Source organism: Lithobates pipiens, unplaced genomic scaffold, assembly GCF_037356315.1.
Source record: "Lithobates pipiens isolate NorthernLeopardFrog02 unplaced genomic scaffold, aLitPip1_a1.2 Scaffold_13, whole genome shotgun sequence".
In the NCBI taxonomy this organism is placed as follows: Eukaryota; Metazoa; Chordata; class Amphibia; order Anura; family Ranidae; genus Lithobates; species Lithobates pipiens.
Genome location: NW_027507718.1, coordinates 62,373,372 through 62,394,875, shown reverse-complemented (window position 1 = coordinate 62,394,875; position 21,504 = coordinate 62,373,372). Strand labels below are relative to the sequence as shown.

At 44.8% G+C, this 21,504-nt stretch overlaps 1 protein-coding gene across 1 annotated transcript in view; it reads right to left on the bottom strand.

Annotated features, from left to right (window-relative positions):
• The window catches only part of LOC143974084 (RNA exonuclease 1 homolog), a 145,223-nt gene that overhangs the window by 47,694 nt on the left and 76,025 nt on the right, over positions 1 to 21,504 (bottom strand). The window contains exon 8 of the mRNA XM_077475143.1: positions 1,804 to 1,839. Coding sequence (XP_077331269.1) covers positions 1,804 to 1,839 — 36 coding nt within the window. The remainder of the gene's footprint in view (positions 1 to 1,803; positions 1,840 to 21,504) is intronic.

The following is a 21,504-nucleotide window of genomic DNA, read 5'->3' as shown; positions in this document are numbered from 1 at the left end:
CATCCAGGTTAAGTGACCAGAGGCATACCCGTTGGACAATTGCTCAGGTTACGGAGGATTTGTAGTGAAGAGGGGGATTTCTGTCAAGAAACAAATGAAATGTGCAACAGGTTTAGGTCTCGGGGCTAAAAAGAAGGAGTTGTTAAAAGAGCTATTTATTTGGCTAGATCAATCAGTAGAGATAAGTTATTGCAAAATAAAAGTAGTAGAAAGGTGTCTAACATTGCCAGTACTGTCTACCCTTTATAGTCTGGAATATAAAAAGATAAAAAGTATAATTGAGAGAAGTATTCCAATACTATAGAAGGATAAAACCTATGCCAAGATATTATCCAGGGGTATTAGGATAGTTTTTCGCTGGGCTCCCTCTCTTGGTAGATTTCCATCTCACAGTGATTTTCAATCTAAGACACAGGAGAACCTGGTTGGATTTTACAGGTAATTATAAGTGTGGGGTTAACTGTCCATGTTGCCCCTGCATCTTAAAAAGGGAGATTATTGATCTACAACCAACAGAGACTTTACCATTAAGAAATTCATAAACTAATACCAGGAATGTTATACATCTAATTACCTGTAAAATATGTGCTATTCAATATATTGAGATGCATGTATATATTATATATTTTATAATCTATATCTAGATCTATCTATATATTAGAAGGCTGATAGATCGCCTCAAGGACCATTCATACAATATAGAAAAGGAGCATGGTACCAATGTGGCAACATTTCAATAATGCTCATAAGGGTGATATCTTTGCCTTACAAGTGCAGGGCATCGAAAAGGTTGTAGTCCCTAGAAGAGGTGGAGATTTGTTCAGAACCCTCTGCAAACGAGGTGTTCTGGATATTTCACATTCAAACCAGAATTACATTTTGAATGGGATCTCACCCATTACTATGGTTGACATCCTACAAGAACTGATCCATTTAATGCAGATAACATGTATGCCTATATATGGATCACAGTGATATAATAAGCATCAACATGGTAATTTGTTTTTGGAACGGTCTAATTTTTTCCCACCACCATGCTTGACTGTAGGCAAGACACACTTGTCTTTGTACTCCTCACCTGGTTGCTACCACGCATGCTTGACACTATTTGAACCAAATAAGTTTATCTTGGTCTCGGACCACAGGACATGGTTCCAGTAATTCATGTCCTTCGTCTGCTTGTCTTCAGTAAACTGTTTTAAGGGTCTTGTGCATCAACTTTACAAGAGGCTTCCTTCTAGGATGACAGCCATGCAGACCAATATGATGCAGTGAGCGGCATATGCTCTGAGCACTAATATGTTGACCTTTAACCTCTACAGCAATGCTGGCAGCACTCATACGTCTATATCCCAAAGACAACCTCTGGATATGACGCCGAGCACGTGTACTCAACTTGGCGAGGCCTGTCCTGTTAAACCACTGTATGGTTTTGGCCACTGCGTTGCAGCCAAGTTTCGGGTCTTGGTAATGTTATAGCCTAGGCCATCTTTATATAGAGCAACATTTTTTCTTTCAGATCCTCGGGAGACAGGATCTATTCACACCTGAGACCTTGTAACACCAACGAGTCACATGACACCATGGAGGGAAAATGGTCAATTCGGCCCAATTTGGACATTTATGCTTAGGGGTGTACTCACTTTTGTGAGATACTTTATATGTACATTTTTCCCCGCCTTCACCAAAAAAAAAAAAAAAAAAAAAAAAAAAAAAAGTTTACACCATCCTCAAATAAAAAAAAAAAAAAAAAATTACCATTTTAAAAGACACAGTGGACAAGATTGTGTTAAGGTAACCTACCATTTTTATCATCTTGTTTCCTCGAACGTTGTGAATCTGGAATGTTGATACAGAAATTATGAGAATTAGGTTATGAGCATTAGTTCATACCATAAATTTTCCAGGAAAGCCACATCTATAGCCTCCACCAAGCTGAACCAGATAAAAACCAAGCAGAGAATCAGATTTAAAAAGGAAAAAAAAAAAAAAAAAAAAAAAAAAAAAAACGACACTATACACCACTTCTAGGAACCAAAATACCAAAGGGTGATGCAAAATTTAATTATCACTGAACAATGTGTAAGCATGTGGCGTTAAGATGCTTGGTAGCTTTTAAAAATTGCCTTTACCCATCAAGTGGCAAGTTGCATCTACTTGCGTGCCGCCCCCCCCCCCCCCATATTAGATGACCCATTTCAAACTGAATGTCCTTCATGGTTGCTTTTATGGACATTAAGGCATTACAATTTGCCCAAACTCTACAATCCCTAAATGGACCGCAAAGATTCTAATACAGTTGAGCCTCTTTAACCGAAATATCTAAATTGACACAAACTATTTTCTGTCTAGCAAAAATCTTATTCAAACCATTTTAGGCAAAGCAATTTGGCATCCCGGCTTTAAATTTCAGAACCGTCAAATATTTTAGAATCCTTGAACAACTCGGGCCCGTTTACATCATACTGCCCAAAAAAAAAAAAAAAAAAAAAAAAAAAAAAGGTTCTCATGTTAGTCAACTCTGTTTCGTGCCTCACCTTGGTCAAACTGCATTGCTTCCTCAAACCTTTAGCAATTGTGGCCTGCGTTTTCATTTAATATGCCCCCCAAGTGATTTGGATAGAGAGAGATATAATATTATAGATATAGAGAGATAGATATCTATCTAAAGAATTATTTCCCCTTATTTAGGACTTTAAAGGTCGCAAACACTGATAGGAGTAAAACTTTTTTTTCTATTTTTTTTTTTGTCAAAAAGAAGAAGGATGGTTCAGGTTACAACAAAAACCTTAAGAGATGTCTCACATCTAATACTGTATGCATGTTATCAACATAACAAAGGGCAAACCCAACAACACATAAAAAGAACACTAGTACTCTCCAGTGGATGGCAATCCCTGGTACCATCCACTGGAGAGTACTAGTGTAATTTTATATGTATTGTTAGGTTTGTCCTTTGTTATGTTGATCACATGCATACAGCATTAAATGCGAGACATCTTTTAACCACTTCAGCCCCAGAAAGTATTTACCCCCTTCCTGACCAGAGCACTTTTTGTGATTCGGCACTGCGCCGCTTTAACTGACAATTGCGGTCATGTGATGCAGCACCCAAACAAATTTGATGTCCTTTTTTTTCCCCACAAATAGAGCTTTCTTTTGGTGGCATTTGATCACCCCTGCAGTTATTTTTTGCGCTAACACAAAAAAAAAATATCCCCCAAAAATATAAAAAACAAACAAATTTTTCCTTCGTTTAGGCAGATACACATCCTACCTTTTTTTTTTTTTACCAAAACTGCAATAAGCGATTGATTGGTTTGCGCAAAAATTAGAGTTACGCTTACCGGTAACGTCTTTTCCAGTAGTCTTTCAGGACAGCCACTATGAGAGATAGACTTCTCCTCTTCCTCTGGAAACACTGCGCCAGCCCATAAATTCTTACTTCCCCTGCCGGACCTCAGTTTATATCGAGAATACCTCCGGCCAGCTGGGGAGACACAAGAACACATTAATAACATATTTATCAAATACCATTATCTTGCTGCGCTCTGGTCTTTTGTAAGACTCCCCCCAATTTTCGGGTGGGAACTAGGGCTGTCCTGAAAGACTACTGGAAAAGACGTTACCGGTAAGCGTAACTCTAATTTTCCCTAATCGTCTTTCAGGACAGCCACTATGAGAGGATAAGCGAGCACTTACCAGTTAGGGTGGGACTACAGCTTGCAAAACCTTTCGCCCAAAGGTTTGCTCACCTGCCGACACCAAATCCACTCTGTAGTGTTTTACGAAAGTGGAATAGCTGGACCATGTTGCTGCTCTGCAAATCTGCTCTGGCGTTGCTCCCGCTCTTTCTGCCTGGGAGGCTGCCATAGCTCTAGTGGAGTGTGCTTTAATACCCACTGGGATTTCTTTCCCTGCAACTAAATAAGCCTGCTCAATGGCTACTCTGAGCCACCTAGCAATAGTGCGCCGGGACGCTTTACAACCTTTTCTGGCCCCGGAAAATAAAACAAATAAGGAATCTGACCTTCTGAATGCCTTGGTCAGTTCCAGATAGTGTAGGATACATCTCCTAACATCTAAATAATGAAACTTTAGTTCCTTCTCACCGGAGGGATTGGGACAAAAAGAGGGCAAAACAATTTCCTGGCTTCTATGAAAGCTGGATGCCACCTTCGGCAAAAAGGCTGGATCGGTCTTTAAAACTATCCGATCCGGAAAGATAACACAAAAGGGAGCCCTGACTGATAAGGCCTCCATCTCACTGACCCTCCTGGCAGTTGTTACTGCTACCAGGAACACTGTCTTCAGAGTAAGCTCTCTCAGAGAACACTCCTTTAAAGGCTCAAAGGGGGGTCCAGTTAAGCTCTGCAAAACTAAAGATAAATCCCATCTGGGAAAGGACAGACCCTGGACCGGTCTCTGTCTGGACAGGGACCTAAAGAACCTGACTACCCATGGGTTGGCAGCCAAACGATCCTCCAAATAAACACTGAGGGCTGATACTTGACCCCTAAGGGTACTAATGGATAAGCCCTTATCTGCCCCGCATTGTAAAAATTCCAACACTGCGGAGGAGCTTCGTACTGGGAAAAAGCTCTCTGCGCACCACTTGTTGAAACGTAACCAGACCCTTCCATAGATCTGGCGAGTTTCCTTCTTCCTACTGTCCAGGAGGGTAGAAACTAGTCTCTCTGAGAATCCTTTAGATTTTAATAAACCCTCCTCAGTAGCCAGGCCGCTAACTTCCACTGGCGTACCTGTGGGCATAGGACTGGCCCCTGAGAGAGGAGATCCTCCCGAGGGGGCAAGAGCAGGGGAGGTTCTACCGCCACGTGCTTTAGCACTGAGAACCATGCTCTCTTTGGCCAATGTGGAGCCACCAGAATCAGAGATGTGCTTTCCATCTGAAACTTTCTCAGAACTGCTGGCAACAACACTGGAGGTGGGAAGGCATAGCAAGTTCTGAAATGCCAATTCTGGCTCAAAGCGTCCACCCCTAGAGCTCCCTCTCCCCTTTTTAGGGAGAAAAAACAGTGGGTTTTTGCATTGTTTTTGGACGCGAACAGGTCCACCTCTGGAGACCCCCATCTCTTTACTATGAGATTGAAGACCTCCTGGTTGAGAACCCAATCGCCCTCCCTCAGCCTCTTTCGGCTGAGAAAATCTGCTACTACGTTTTCCTCTCCCCTCAGGAAAACGGCTGAGAGCGAAAGGGTGTAGGTTTCGGCCCAGGACAGAATCTCTGTCGCTAAAGACAACAGGGCTCCGCTTCTGGTGCCACCCTGTTTGTTCACATAGGCCACTACGGAAGAGTTGTCCGACCGCACCTGAATGTGGTGACCCCGGAGCTCTTCTTTGAAGAATCTGAGGGCTAGTCCCACTGCCCTTAGTTCTTTCCAATTGGACGATCGAGTCAACTCGCCGTCCTCCCAAGTGCCCTGGGCTAGAAGGGAACCCAAATGTGCCCCCCAACCTTTTCCACTTGCATCTGTGGTTACTACCCGAGAAACCGGGATGAGCCACAGACGACCTTGCGACAGATTTGTCACTTTCCTCCACCACCAGAGGGATCTCTTTACCTGGTGGGGAATATGTACTAGGGTGTCTAGGGCCTCCTGACTGTGGTCCCACACCCCTAGGATGAAGGTCTGTAGGGGACGAAAGTGTAACCCTGCCCACTGCACTGCTGGAAGGGTGGATGTAAGAAGACCCAGTACTGACATCAGAACCCTTATGGAAACCAGCTGGTTGCTCTGAAGAGAGGCCACTGCACTGTCCAGTTTTCGTACCTTTTCTCTTGGCAGAAAAACTCTCAACAGTGTTGAGTCCAACAGGAAACCTAGATAGGAGATCTGTTGTGAGGGGATCAGGCTGGACTTTTCCAAGTTCAGAAGCCACCCCAGGTCTGTAAGGACCCTTTTGGTTAGATCCAGATCCTTGACCAACCGTGTTGGGGATGCTGCAAACAGAAGCAGGTCGTCCAGGTAGGCAATTATACATACCCCCTGGAGCCGAAGAAAGGCCATGGCTTCTGCCAGGACTTTGGTAAAAATGCGGGGTGCAGAGGATAGCCCGAATGGCAGGGCCTGAAACTGAAAGTGTACCGTTTCTCTGCCCAGATCTATGGCAAGGCGTAGAAACTTCTGCGAGGCCTCCGCTATAGGGATGTGTAAATACGCGTCCCTTAAGTCCAGAGATACCATGAAGCAGTTGTGGGGGAGAAGCGCTTTCCCCTCAGAGCTTCTAGCAAGGCCTCGGCCTTTACCATGCACCTGGGTAGATGCGTGACAAGGAGCCTTTGAGGGGGTGGTCTTAGGAATTCCAAGAGGTACCCCCTTCTTATTACCCCTAAAATAAATTGATTGGGGGATATTGTCTCCCACTGTGGCTGGAAAGTCACTGGGTTTTACGGGGCTGGATAGGAGGGCGAAAAATCGCCCCTCCTCTGCCCCTGCCTTTTTGGGGCCAGGTTTTCTTTTTCCCCTCTGGTTTAGAGGTTTCCCTACGCCCCTGCGGGCGAAACCCCTTTTTTGTTGGTACGGGGGTTTTCCGTTTGGGAGGAAAGGACTTTTTCCTGTCCGCTGTCCGGTCTAGAACCGTCTCTAGCCCTGGGCCAAACAGGAGGTCCCCCGTCAGGGGTATCCCACATAGCTTTATCTTGGAGGCATTATCCCCTGGCCATGTTTTTAACCAGAGGGCCCTTCTGGCCGAATTGGCTAGAGCCGCCGTTCTGCCCGACATGCGGACGGACTCAGCAGAGGCATCAGCTATGTAAGTGATCCCTCGCAGCATAGTAGGGAAGGATGACAGAATGGTTTCCTTATCTGTGCCTGCCTCAATATGTTGTTGGATCTGTGAGAGCCAGTGCTCTAAATTGCGAGCCACAACTGTAACTGCCATTTCAGGCTTTAAATTGCCGATAGCCGAGTCCCACGTCTTTTTAAGCAGGGAGTCAATCCTTTTGTCCATGACATCTGCCAAGGCCCCCATGTCTTCAAACGCCAAATCTGTGTGTCTGGAGACCTGGGAGAACGCGGCATCCAATTTGGGACTTTTATTCCAAAGGCATGCCGGGTCCTCTGAAAATGGGAACCTTCTTTTGAGGGATCTAGATAAAAAGGGTTTTCTCTCCGGATCCTGCCACTCTTTTTTAACTGTTTCCATTAAAACTTCGTGTACTGGAAACACCCTTCTTTTTGGCTCCCCTAAACCTGAATACATTTGGTCATGCAGGGTTAGGGGCTTTTTATCCGTCTGGATACCGAGGGTTGCATAAATTGCCTTTAAGAGGTCCTCTACCTCATCAAGGGATAACTTATATCTGGAGGCTTTCCTGGACCCGTCCTGGTCCTCCCCCTCGGAACCCTCCTGGGAATCGGAAGAGGAACTGTCTGGAAGTTCCCTACCTGTCCCTGAAGGGCCTGCAACCTCTGTCCCCCCTGTACTAGCAGGTTGGACTGGAGCAGAACTCTGTGCTAGAGGTGGGGTTGTATCCTGGGGAGATGGACCCGTGGGAAGCTGAAATTTTTCAAAAAGGGACCTAAAAGAAGAGAAGGTGGACGAGAGCTCCTTGACTGAAGCTGCTAGTCCTGACTCCTGTTCAGATTCCCTTTCCCTAACGAGGGAGTCAATACAGCCTTTGCACAACACTTTGGTCCAAGATTCCCCTAAAATGTCCCTACAGGAGGCACACTTCTTTTTAGAGCTATGCGTAGACCTAGCTTTTTCCGTAGCTTTCTAAAAAAAAAAGGAAAAAAGAAAAAAACAGAAAAGACAAAGTCAATCAAAAGCTCGGGATACAACCCTGGGAGTGCACTAGACCCCTTTTTTAAAATGAAGGGATCTGAGCCTCCCCTCCCCCCTGGCCACCCAGGGGGTCTGCCCCCCCACCCATGATAGAACCATACATTGGGGTGGGGGGATCCTAGATAGAGAGTACCCCTCCCCAGGGCGCTCTTACCTTAGGAATGCTGGAGATGGAGTCTGTCGTTTGAGCCTCAGCTTCCGACATGACTGCAGGTGGCTGCTTACTACAGAGTTCCACGTTGCCTGTGCACGTTCTGAACTCATCTCCAGCTTGTGCCCGGCCCTCCTATCAGCTCCACGACCCGGAACCGGAAGTCGATCGTATTTCGAGGTCAAGCCTTCGTTTCCGCCGGATACGACGTCGCCCGTCGTTCGGCCCGCTCGGTTCAAGGAAAAAAAGGGGCGGACTGTACCCATGTACAGGGAAATCTTCCGAACGGCTTGCCAGCTGCGTCCCTGTAGACGCGATAGGAGTCCCCCACGACCTGAAGCCGCGCTCGACTCGGAAGGGGTGGCAGTACCTGGTGAGGTAAGTAAACCGTTCGACCCGTCCGACACGCGGACGTTGGTTTCGAACGGTTTGAACCCAGCTTTCTCCAAACGAAGCCCCTGCTTCTTTCAACCGGGTTCTTTTAACGACAAGACGGCCACAGCCTCCCCAGCTGATCGGCCTGGTTCCTTGCACAGTGTCTCCCCGCCGGAGGAAACACTAATAACTGAGGTCCGGCAGGGGAAGTAAGAATTTATGGGCTGGCGCAGTGTTTCCAGAGGAAGAGGAGGAGTCTATCTCTCATAGTGGCTGTCCTGAAAGACGATTAGGGAAAGTTAGTTTACAAAAAAGGGGATAGTTATGGCATATTTATTTTTTTATTTTTTTTACTAGTAATGGCGGCGATCAGCGATTTTTATCGTGACTGCAACATTATGGCAGACACAGACATTTGACACATTTTTTGGGACCAGTCATTTATACAGCAATCAACGCTATACAAATGCACCGATTCCTGTGTAAATGACACTGGCAGTGAAGGGGTTAACCACTAGGGGGCAGTGTATGGGTTAAGCGTGTCCTGGGGGAGTGTTTCTAACTGTGGGTCGGCGTGGCTACGTGTGGCAAATCACTGATCTCTGCTCCCGATCACAGGGAGCAGAGATCAGTGACGCTGTCACTAGGCAGAACGGTGAGATGTTTGTTTACATTAGCATCTCCCCGTTCTTCCTCCCCGTGAGACGATCACAGGTATCCCAGCGGCGATGGAGTCCACGGGACCCGCAACCCCACTCATGGAGCTTGCCGTGCACGCCCGCAGGCCGCCTCTTAAAGGGCCATGTATGGGTACGTTAGCTTGCCTGTAAGAACCCTTCTGCTGACGTATATCGGCGTGAGGCTGTTGGCAAGCGGTTATAGGTTTGATTATATATTTTTTTATGTAATAAAATCTTTTTCTACTCATACCAGTGTTTGTGGCCTTTAAATTCCTAAATAAGGGGGAATAAATATAATAGAATCATTTTTGGGGCCACAAAAGATCTATACTGTACCGTTTTTTTTTCAGCGCTGCCTCAGAGGGGACAGGGAGGGGGTGGGATAAGCGACGTCAGATTACATGCAGGAGAATCAGTTTACTCGGTGGCATATAATAGAAGTCCCATCTCCTGGGCTGCCATTGGATGACTACTGTTCTGTCTATCATAGGAGGCGGGACTTTGTATTAAAAGAGGCCAAGTAAACAGGAGATTCTCCTGTATGTATTCTGTCGGTACTCGTCCCGTCCCCTCTGAGGCTGCAGATGGGCATCGATCAGGCCACTTTCATGGTGCAAATGGTAAGGCTCCATATGGGCACTGACCCTTATTTTGATTCACAGTTCTTTAGGTAAAATTAACGTTTTTTCCTGAAACCTCCCTCTTAAAGTAAGGGTGCGTGTTATAGGCCGATAAATACTGTATATCCAAACATGCCTGAGCTCATCCTTAGTCCTGAGCGGCACTCGGGGATTCATTGGGGCCACAAAAGATATATATCCAAAAACACACCCAAGCTTATCTCTTAACCACACACAGCCACAAAGGCAAGAGAATTCTTGTTGGGCAGTGTATAAGTGCTCGGAACACACTTGGCTCAAAGAATGTCAGGCAAAATGGTCGCATGTTCACGTAATCAAATTTGGCCCGCTTAGAAAACCCATGCCATAAACCCTTGCTACAATATATAAAAAAGGAAAAAAAAAATAAAAAAAAGGGAGAAGACCAATTTTGAGGACTGCATGTGAAAGAAAACAGACGTTTAGTAAAATATAAAAAGACTGCGTCAAGTAAATAGATAGCAAATATGTCAAGCCTTATAATTGTGTGAGCCTGTAAACTGAAACTGTGGTGGCTAAAATGGTCCATAGGAGATGCTTTAAAAGCCTTTACAGGTCCTAGAATCCAACCATGATGGCCCTAGAATTAACACTTTAAGTTCATGGCGTTACCCAATGTGCAACTCCGTCTTTTTCGTACATAGACAGGTACAAGAACACACTTCTTGCAATTTATGGTCATTTAAAAAAGGTGGCAAATCGCATTAACACAGAAATAAAGCTTTTTTTTGAGGCGTATGCAGACTAACTAGAGCGGTAATGCAGTCTTAGAGCCCCACCGGTGGACACAGCGCCACTTGGGCTCCCAGAACAACACCTGCTGATACCCACAACCTCTGAGTGCCTGCTGCTCATGCCACCATGGTCCTCGGGGAGGGGGGGGGGCTCAAAAACAATGTGTGGAAACATCAAGGACGCTATGGCCCGCTCAGCCAAGATGGCACCGGGCCCCCTCACAGCCCAGCATGCCGCTCTCGGTCAAGACCCAGTGCTACACACAGTCTCTGCAGGAGGAGAACGGTGAGTCTTATTCAGATGCAGGCATTTCGTAGCAGTTTGAACGTATGCTACAGAGAGCCCTGAAACAGACTTCAGACCGAATAACTGACAAATTAACACGCAAGATCAGGTAGCTGAGCTGGAAGGGAGCTTGGAGGAGCTGGAAAATAACTCTGGACTATACTGCTGAAATGGAGAATCTCAAGAAAGAGAACCTTGTGCTACAATCACAATTAGAAGACCAGAAGAATAGGGACAGGTGCTCTAATCTATGGATCAGGGGGATCCATGAAACAGTGCTTGATCTACAAGCCACTATGCTAGCCCTGTTTCAGGAACTGCAACCTGGCATCCCTGCTGAAAGATTAGAAACTGACAGTACACAGGGATAGAGATAGATATATAGATATATAGATATATAGATAGTCAGGTTCCATTATTACTGCATGAAGGAGCAGCTACTTGCAGCATCAAGGGGCAAAGAATTCCTATCCTTCCAAGGTCACACATACCAGCTATCTGTGGACCTTTCCCTCCAACAGTCGCAAAGACATGCTCAAGCCTCACCTTCAGATTCTTCAAAGTAACCAGATCACATACCACAGGGGTTTCCCCTTCTCGGTATGCTTTACTCCCCTGGAAACCAAAGAAATCTGTCATACACCTGCTGAACTGCAGACAAGACCTAGGTCTGCTTGAGCAGACACTGCATAAAGATGCATCCCACAGATGATCAGCCTTCCGCTATCCCCAGAAATCAACAGCAAACAAGGACCTTACAGGTCACTCACGTCCAAACCTTTACAACCTAGGCAGTTTTGATAACCTTGTAGCACCTGCTGAGGACTCAATGGACTGACTTTCCACCCATGTCTCCCACATGACATAATTCATCCCTTTTACTGTCCCCCTGGACAGGTGTACATGTGTTACAGTGGCCTTGAACACTCTCCCATAAGAACTGGATTTCCTGCATCACCATCCAAGCAACCCAACTTGTTTGGGATGAACTAGTGCCAAAAATCCCTCCATGCTTGGGTCTTAGTCATTAGGCTTCACCTTGCCAACAAATCTCTTTGGGAGGCATGTAACCCGTTACTACAACCCCTCCCATGCCACCCCTTGCAACTCTAACTCAAGCCATTGACCAAGTCCCTCTCATCCCCCTCCCCCCATCTAGTTTAAGCTACAGTTGCATCTGAGCACCAATACAGACGCACCATTGCTTCACATGTATGTTGGACTGGATAAGGTTTTCTCTTTACGGTTTGGGTTTCCTTTTCTTATATGAATGTTAGTATTTTGGTACTCCCTGAACTTCTAGGCAACTCCCGCCGATGTGAGGCAACGGGAGACAAATTAGTTGTACTGACTAGAGATTTAAGCTTTACCCACGGTACAGCTCATCAGGGGTGTTTAACAGTTGACCTTCATTTACTGTAATGCCAAGCTAAATTATACTGCTCCCCGATTTACTGCCCTCAGAACCTTGCCCCTATCAAAGCCTCTACAGGACCACTTGTTGCTCCCCTAGTACGCACCTGCATCCTACTGTACAGGGTTGATAGACTTATCTGTTCCCTTTGACAGTGCTACTTTTTCACCACGGTAGAAGCAGTTCTATGTTCAGGATGTTTTCCCATCACAACGACCACCAACATGCACAAATGGCACCCTTAAACATTTTCTTTAAAATGTTCAAGGCTTTAACACCCCACACAAACCAACCAAGGCACTATACTCCTTTGCAGATGCCAAAGCTCATATTATGCTTGCAGGAAACTCACTGTTGACAAATCCACCCCCAAATTTCTCAGTACCTCCTATCCACAATTTTATACAGCTTCAGCCACAGCCAGAGGACCCCTGATCGAATTTTACCGTTCCTCACCTTTCACCTTTACATCCCAAATTAAAGATCCTGAAGGCAGAGGATATCTAATCCTTACTGGGCATCTATCAGTCACTGAAATCACAATCGTATCATATTACACTCCTAATAAATGCCTGACAGCCTCTCTCATCTGTTCCAGGTCATGGATAAACATAAGTTTGGAACGGTTGTTCTATGTGGGGACTCTAATCAAGTAATTTTCCTGTTCCTAGACAAATCTCCACCAAACCCATCCTCTAGCCCAGTCAAGTTGACATTCCAACACCTACTTTCCAAACACAACTTGGTAGACACTTGGTGAGAGGCCAATCCAGCCAGCGTGTGTTACACCCACTACGCCTACCCACACAAATACTTTTCCCGCATCGACCATATTTTCTTAGCAACCAGTATGATCCCAGAGATCATATCCTTTGTCAGCATTCCCCTTTTCGTGGATGATCACTGCAGTATGCAACACCTCTTGGTGCATTAAGGATACCACACTTACGTACCCCTCTCCCAGCTTAGACATTGAAACATCACTCAAAGAATGTATTTCAAATAAGCACTGACTGTGGGAGCCTCATAAATCAGTTATACGAGGTAGATTGATTCAACACACGGTGACCCTTAAGCGCAAACGCAAGACCCTCTTTCCAAAAGCTAGAGGCAAACTTTCATGCATGTCACACTGCTTTCCAAACCGACCAAGCCCACTACTATTTCAGGTTTCGATAAGACCAGACCCAATTTACTTGTTCCTTACCAAACGCCAACATATATTTTATCTCAATTATTACAAACCCGACTTGCCCATGGCACGGACACTGCAGGCGATCTACCACCCCACAGCGGTGCGACTAAAAACTGCCCTAATACTTATACAAGTAACCCTGTTAAAATCTTGGAGGTATTCTGCTCCAATCTCAGCAAACTATTCACCTTCACAAAACTTCGACCCCCGCCAAAGGCAAAAGCCCTCTTCTCCCATATTACCCTCCCTTCAATTAAACGAGAACAGCAGGATTCCCATCACAGACTTGGAAGTGACAGCAGCCATTAAAGCTTTGAAACTTTGTAAAAGACCAGGTCCTGACGGGTTCTCGGCAGCTTATTATAAACATTCTGCACCAATATTGGTACCTATGCTCACAAGAGCCTTCAATCCCCTACTCACAGCACATTCATTTAGCTCTGAAACAAACTTCCATAATCTGTATGATGCCCAAACCTCAAATTCCATCTCCCTACTAAACCTTGACATCAAATGGTTAGCAAAAATCCTTGTCACACGCTTAAATACTATTATTTGTAAATTAATAAAACTGTGACCAAACTGGTTTTGTTCCAATCCGCCAAGTGGGGGACCATATCAGATGCGCCCTCTTTCTCTCCCAGGCAGACAAAAATAGATGGATACCTTTGTGTTCTGTCCCTTGACATTAGGAAGGCTTTTGACTATGTCGCCTTGCCATATCTGAATTACATCCTTCAGCGTTGGGGCTTTGGGACTAATTTCCTGACTTGGATCTACTTATACAATAACTCACAGGCATACATCAAATATGCAGGCTACAAATCTGCCATGTTTGACATTAGAAGAGGCACCAGACAAGACTGTCCCCATCTCCACTGTTTGCCTTACTCCTCGAACCTTTTTGCACAGCTGATTAGATTGGACCCCGATGTCAAGAGGATAGTATTGGGAGGACAAAAATGTATTATCCACTGACACCAGTGTATAATAATTGTTCCTTTATGGTATTTTGCAAAATACATTGGTACTTGTACAGAATGCATACCCTTATTTTGTAACGCTATCTTTCTTTGCATCTACTATGAGGAAGTGTATGCTCAAATGTTTGATATCTAGCTCACTTACACAATGAGAGATGGCTCTCATATGTTAAATGTACCAACTTTATCTCATTTGCTGAAAAATAGGATTTTTATAACAGCTTACCTGTAAAATCCTTTTCTTGGAGTACATCATAGGACACAGAGCCTTAAGTATTTACTTAGTGGGTTATAGCTACCTTCAGGTGTTGACACTGGCACACCCAATACAGAAAATTGACTCCCCTATATAACCCCTCCTTCCAGGAGTACCTCAGTTTTTGTAGCCAAGCAATAGACTTAAACCCCATAAAAAAAAAATTTAAAAAAAAAAGAGGGGCGGGACCTCTGTGCCCTATGATGTACCCCACGGAAAGGATTTTACAGGTAAACGGTTATAAAAATCCTATTTTTTTTACCGTACATCATAGGACACAAAGCCTTAAGTATTTACTTAGTGGGACGTCCCATAGCAATGCTACTTGAGAGGAGACAACCCATAAGGCACCACCAGACCTTGGGGCCTTATACTGCTGCCTGCAGCACACTGCTCCTGAAGGCAATAGCCTCAATCCTTCTTACATCCACTTGGTAAAATTTTGTGAATGTATGGACCGAAGACCAAGTTGTGGCCTTGCAGATCTGAGCAAAGGAGGCCTGGTGACACACTGCCCAAGAAGCACTAACCGCTCTGGTACGCCTTAGTGCGCCTTAACTTGAATAGGTGCAATCTTACCCCTCAAATCATAACTGAATTATAAACTTGCTGAATCCACTTAGCAACAGTGGATTTTGATGCTGCCTGTCCTTTTTTAGGGACCTTCTGGCAGAATAAATAAGACATCAGTCTTACGAATCTGAGCAGTTTTCTTTAACTAGATTTTCACTGCTCTCACTACATCAAGACAATGTAGTGATTTTCCTTCCCTGGAACATGATTTTGGGAAAAACTATGGCAGGACAATATCTTCAGATGAAAGCCTGAAACCACTTTTGGCAAAAAGCCTAGACAAGGGCGCAACACCACTCTGTCCTCATGAATAATCAAATATGGCTCTTTACAAGAAAGAGCAGCCAATTCTGAAACCCTCCTTGCTGAGGATATAGCAACCAAAAATATCAGCTTCCTAGTCAGGACTAAGGGAACATGCTGTAATGGGTCAAATGGTGGTTTTTGTAACACTGACAAAACTAAATTCAAGTCCCAAGAGGTTAATTTAACTGGCGGATTTTGCATAAAACCCGGACTAAAGAATGCGTAGCAAGCGGTCTTTGAATAAAACCAATAAGGCTGAGACTTGGCCATTAATAGTACTTGGGGCCAACTTCATCTCACGCCCAATTGCAGAAAGGCAAGGATTCTGCCTATAATATATCTGAGGGTGCCAACCCTTGGCTTCACACCAGGAAACGTAAGCTTTCCCAACTCTAATATACAGCTCTGGAACTGGTTTCGTTGTATTGGTTAAAATTGAGAGGAGATAATAGACCTGGAAAGTCCATGCTTCTTCAGAATGTGGGTTTCAATAGCCAAGCTGTTAAATTTAGCATTCGTAAAGTAGGATGGAATATCGGCCCCTGCGATAGCAGGTCTGGCCTTAGTGGGAGAGGCCAAGGACCCTCCACTGCCATCTTTATGATTTCTGCATACCATGACCTTCTGGGCCATGCTGGTGCTACCAGAATTACCAGCTTTCTTTCCAGCTTGATCCTGCAAAGAAGTGGAGGCTGCAACTGAATCATGGGGAGAAGCGTAGATCAGTGAAAACGGATTCCACAGGGTTACCATTGCATCTGTTCCATATGCGAGTGGATCCCTTGTTCTGGACACAAAGTTGACCAACTTCATGTTGTCCGGAGTCCCCCATCTTTGGCAAACAGCCCGAAACACTTCAGGGTTAGGGATGAGCTTGGTGTTCGATTCGAACTGCATGTTCGACTCGAACATCGGCCGTTCGGTGAATTCAGAACTTTGGACCGTTCGCACCAAATTCGTGTGGCTCGAACGTTCCAAAATGCACTATGCCATTGCAGTGCTTTGCTGGCTCATGATTGCGGGGTCACAGTGCATGCTTGGTCAATCACAGCGCCGGCAGCGAGGAGAGCCATAATTGGCCACAGGCAGGATGCCTGTGGCCAATTACAGCTCAGGGGGTTTAGTACACGCCCCACACTATATAAGGCTGCCAACGCGGCAGCTTTGTGTAGTGTTTTGGCGTGCAGAGAAAGAGCTAGATAGGCAGGGACAGTGTGTTCTTTTCTCAGCCATCTGCAGGAGTTAGTGGGTGTTGTGTGCCTCCAGCACAGTATACACCTGAAGATACCCCTTATTGCTGGTGTTGTCTGTTGCATAGCTTGCATATTAGCCTTTAAAATTAGCACTTTTAAATTTCGAACGTTCGAGTCCCATAGACTTTAATAGGGTTCTAAAGTTCGTACAAATTTTAGGTCCATTCGAAGGTTCTGGTACAAACCAAACCGGGGGGTGTTCAGATCATCCCTATTCAGGGTGAAGAGACCATTCCCCTGGGAATAACTGCTGGCGACTTAGTCCGCCTGCCAATTTTCTACTCCCAGAATGAAGACTGCCGATAGGGATGGGACATTGCTTTCTGCCCAAGTTAGGATATGGTTCACCTCTGAGCCAAGAGACTTAGTGCCCCCTTGGCGATTGATATAGGCCACAGCCGTGGCATTGACATATTAAATCCAGACTGGACAGTTGTTTAACCTGGGGAGGTCCAGGTTTTCAGAGCCAGATACACTGCACAAATCTGATGTTGATCGGCCAGGCTCTTTCGAGTTTTGACCACCGTTCCTGGACAGTCATCTCCTCTAGTACTGCTTCCCAGCCTGAGAGGCTGGCATCCATCGTTACTACTTTCCAGATTATTGGTCTGAAGGATTTCCCCGTCAGCAAATTCTGGCTTTGTAACTACCAACTGAGGATTTGAGACTCTTGGGGACAGCCGCATTAGCAAGTCCAAAGCTTGGATCATCTTGTTCCAAGCAGAGAGGGTTCTGTTTAACAGTCTTGAATGAAACTGGGCATAGGGGACTGCTTTGAATGAAGCTATCATCTTTCCTAACAACCTCATGCAAAGGCGAATTGAAGGATTTGCTTTTGACCTGACCATCCGTACCAGCTCTTGTATGGAGATGAGCTTTGCTGGAGGCAAGAAGACCGTTTTCTGGGCTGTATCTATGATCAGGCCTAAGTAATACAGCCTTCTTACTGGTTTTAAAGGAAGAATTCTCTAGGTTGAGGATCCAACTGAGACTTTCCAGTTAACTGGTTGGAATGCATATGCTTTGCCTTAAGCGAGTCACTGTATGGTCTATTAACAATAGATCGTCTAGGTACGCCAACATGGTTATTCCCTGTGCCCTCAACCTGGCTAGAGGTGCGGCCAGCATTTGTGTGAATACTTGTGGTGCTGTGGCTAGCCCGAAGGGTAGGGCAGTAAACAAAGTGCCGTTGTTCCACTTTGAATCGCAGAAACCTTTGGTGAGCGGGAAATATAGGGGCAAGCAGATATGCGTCCCTGATGTCGATGGACGCCAGAAGTTCTCCACCTGGTAGGATGGAGACCCACTGACCTGATCGACTCAAAATGAAAAAAAAAAAAAAGACAGACATTCAAAATGAGCAAATTTTTTAGGAACAAATTTAGATTTTTTAGATCCAGAATGGGCCTGACCTCTCCATTCAGTTTTGGTACCGTAAACAGGTTTGAATAGAAACCTAAACCTTTTTTTCTGTGGGGATCGGTATGATTACCCCTTGAGTCAATCGGTCTAATGCTTGAAAAAGGGATGTTTTTTCCCTGGATCATTGGGAACGTTTGATTTCAAAGTGAGATGGTGGAAACAACTCCCAAAACTCTAGTTTGTATCCTAGAGTCTGTCCTGAGTTTCCCTCTGCCAGACTTCTGAGAAATGCAGAAGTCTTCCCCCAACCTTGGTGAGGGAAGACTCCTCTTCATGAAGAGGTCTAAGTATTCTGCTTTGTAGTCTTGCGGCTCCAGGTCTTCCTTTGAACCCGGGCCTGACGCTGCGAATTTCTTCTGGAATCTGATGGTGGAAGCTGTCGCCATTGCCTAGAGGCAGATGTGCTTGGCGTAGGAGAGAAAGTCTGTTTAAATGAAGGACATTTATACCTTCTTTTGACCGGAAAAAAGTACTTTTTCCACTGGAAATTGGATGCATTTATCCAAGTCATCGCCAAATAGTCGCTCCCCCATTAAATGGAAAAACTACATAGTTACAAAACTAGAGACAGTAGGTTTTCGCAGGGTGCTTCGGAAGACCAACCCTTTAGCCAAAGGGTCCTACACATATGTACTAGCCCAAGTGCAAGGTGAGACACCTGGTGAATAGAATCCTTTATAGCATCTATGGCAAAACGTAATGCTTTTGGTAAATCGGCCAACTCACTGGCCTGGTGTGTAGGGAGCTCATTAAGGGCCTCTGAACTGGTCTTTTAAGGACTGACAGATGCCTACAGCTGCAATTGCAGGTCGAGCAACAGTACCTGCTAAAGAAAAAGAGGATTTTAACAGGAATGCCAACTTTGTCTTTTGGATCCATTAGCATTTGTGCATTGTCCACTGGACAATTAAAAATTGTATTCACACTGGAAATCGCAGCATCTACTGCTGGAACTTTCCATTTTTTGGTGAATTTTTCCTCCATAGGATAAAGAACGGAGAAGCTCTTTGGAGGGAGAAAATGCTTTTTCGGATGATCCCATTAGGTATAAATAAGCTTCTCTAGTAATGTGTGGGCTGGAAACGCATGCACTGGTTGTGAAGGTTTCAAGGAACCCAAAGAAGAAACCAGACTTTCAGCTGACTGTTAGGTGATAGCATGAAAGTGGAGTGAACCATGCCCGTAAGGATTTGTACCTCAGATTGTGAAGCTTAAAACGCCAACTATAGAATGTGAAAAATGGACCCTCGCGCCACTAAGTGCTAAACGTGAAATAAATCTAAGTACATAAAAAATAAAAAAATAGAAAATGTAACAATATATAATGAAACAACCAGTGGGGTGAAGAAAGTGCAAGTGCTGCTAAATACAAAAATGCAGCGGGACAAGAATAGTAAACACAAACTATCGCATCAAATGGATAAAATAAAGAGTGCTGCGCAAATCGTGCCACTGAAAAAATGGATGATAATAATAAATTATATGCAAAACAAGAGTCAATAAAAAAATCATATAAGTGGACACACCGATGAGTGAAGGTATATGGTGAAAAACAAGAGAAAGAACGGGACCCAATGTTCCAAAATATATAAATCCAGGCTCTCAGAACTCTCACCTCAAGATGGAATAATCAGGCAAAATGAAGATAACCCCGAAAAACTTCTCCTTTTACTTCTCTGTGTACAATAACCAAGGAATTGTAGATTAAGCATGTAGTATACACTTCTGCCACTAGAGGGCCATTTCCACCTCTTGTATGTAATACTGCAGCTGTAGACTTGTATTTCCGTGGTATAAAACTTAAAAAGAACACAGAGGGGAGGAGAGAAGGGAGAGAGAGAGGGGACTCCAATCGTGTAGTGGTGTCAATAACTAAACAAGTTTATTAAGAGAAAGCAATAGACTCTCACATTTAGAAGAAGTCACGTGGTATGACATAACGCGTAGGGAGTGGCCGTAGGACAAACCGGAAGTAGCGTAAGACTGGCGGTACACGCCAGATCTCTATCTGTTTGAATTTCTTTTTTAAATGTGAGAGTCTATTGCTTTCTCTTAATAAACTTGTTTAGTTATTGACACCACTACACGATTGGAGTCCCCTCTCTCTCTCCCTGCTCTCCTCCCCTCTGTGTTCTTTTTAAGTTTTATACCACGGAAATACAAGTCTACAGCTGCAGTATTACATACAAGAGGTGGAAATGGCCCTCTTGTGGCAGAAGTGTATACTACATGCTTAATCTACAATTCCTTGGTTATCGTACACAGAGAAGTAAAAGGAGAAGTTTTTTGGGGTTATCTTCATTTTGCCTGATTATTCCATCTTGAGGTGAGAGTTCTGAGAGCCTGGATTTTTATATTTTGGAACATTGGGTCCCGTTCTCTTGTTTTTCACCATATACCTTCACTCATCGGTGTGTCCACTTATATGATTTTTTATTGACTCTTGTTTTGCATATATCATTGATTATTATCATCCATTTTTTCAGTGGCACGATTTGCGCAGGACTCTTTATTTTATCCATTAAAACGCCAACTGTTTCCTCCGCAGAGGAGTAATATGTTTTTCCGAACGTTTGAGGGCAATACCTCATCCTGTCCCCACTGTTCCCTTGGTAAGGGGTTAGGCATGGGAGAGAGGGATCTAGCACTCTTATCCCCTTTAATGGAGGATGCGATTAAAGATGCTAATCTTCCTTCTAAGCCCTGCAGGGCAGAGGAAAATGCATCTTCAGTCACCTATACAGGGGCTGAAGTGTGAGAAGCAGTTTCACCACCAATTGCTTCCAATGACTCACCCTGGCTTGCCATGTCAGGTATCTCCAGAGAGGACGACAATGTGGAGGCATGTCTAGAGGGAGGAGGGGTTATATAGGGGAGTCAACTTCCTGTATTGGGTGTGCAAGTGTCAACACCTGAAGGTAGCTATAACGCTTAATGATTAGTTTCATCAACACATTTCGCGGTTAGGTTCATGGGGGGGGGGGGGTCACAAGGCTGCTATGGTCACCCTGCTATGGCAAGCGTAATCACCCCAATATCTAGAGGAAGTTGCCACATTGGACCGCAGGCGGGGCAAAAACTGTGGTACTCCCACTTCATAAAAGCAGATATCAAAAACTGGCACAAGAGGGTGCCAGAGCAGCACAGCCAGAGGTGCCTCAGACATCAGACCCCAGTATTTGAAATGTGCAAGCACTGCTAAAACCATGTGTGTCCTCAGGCTCCATCAAGGACAAACCACTGCATATTATTGTAAAATATATAAGAGGGGGTTGTATCAGATAGCAAATAGGTCAAACCTTAAAATTGTGTGGTCCTGCAAAACAAACTATGGTGCCTAGAATTGTCCATAATCTTTACAGGTCAGTTTAGAGTTACCCCATGAAGAATGGCGCTAGAATACTC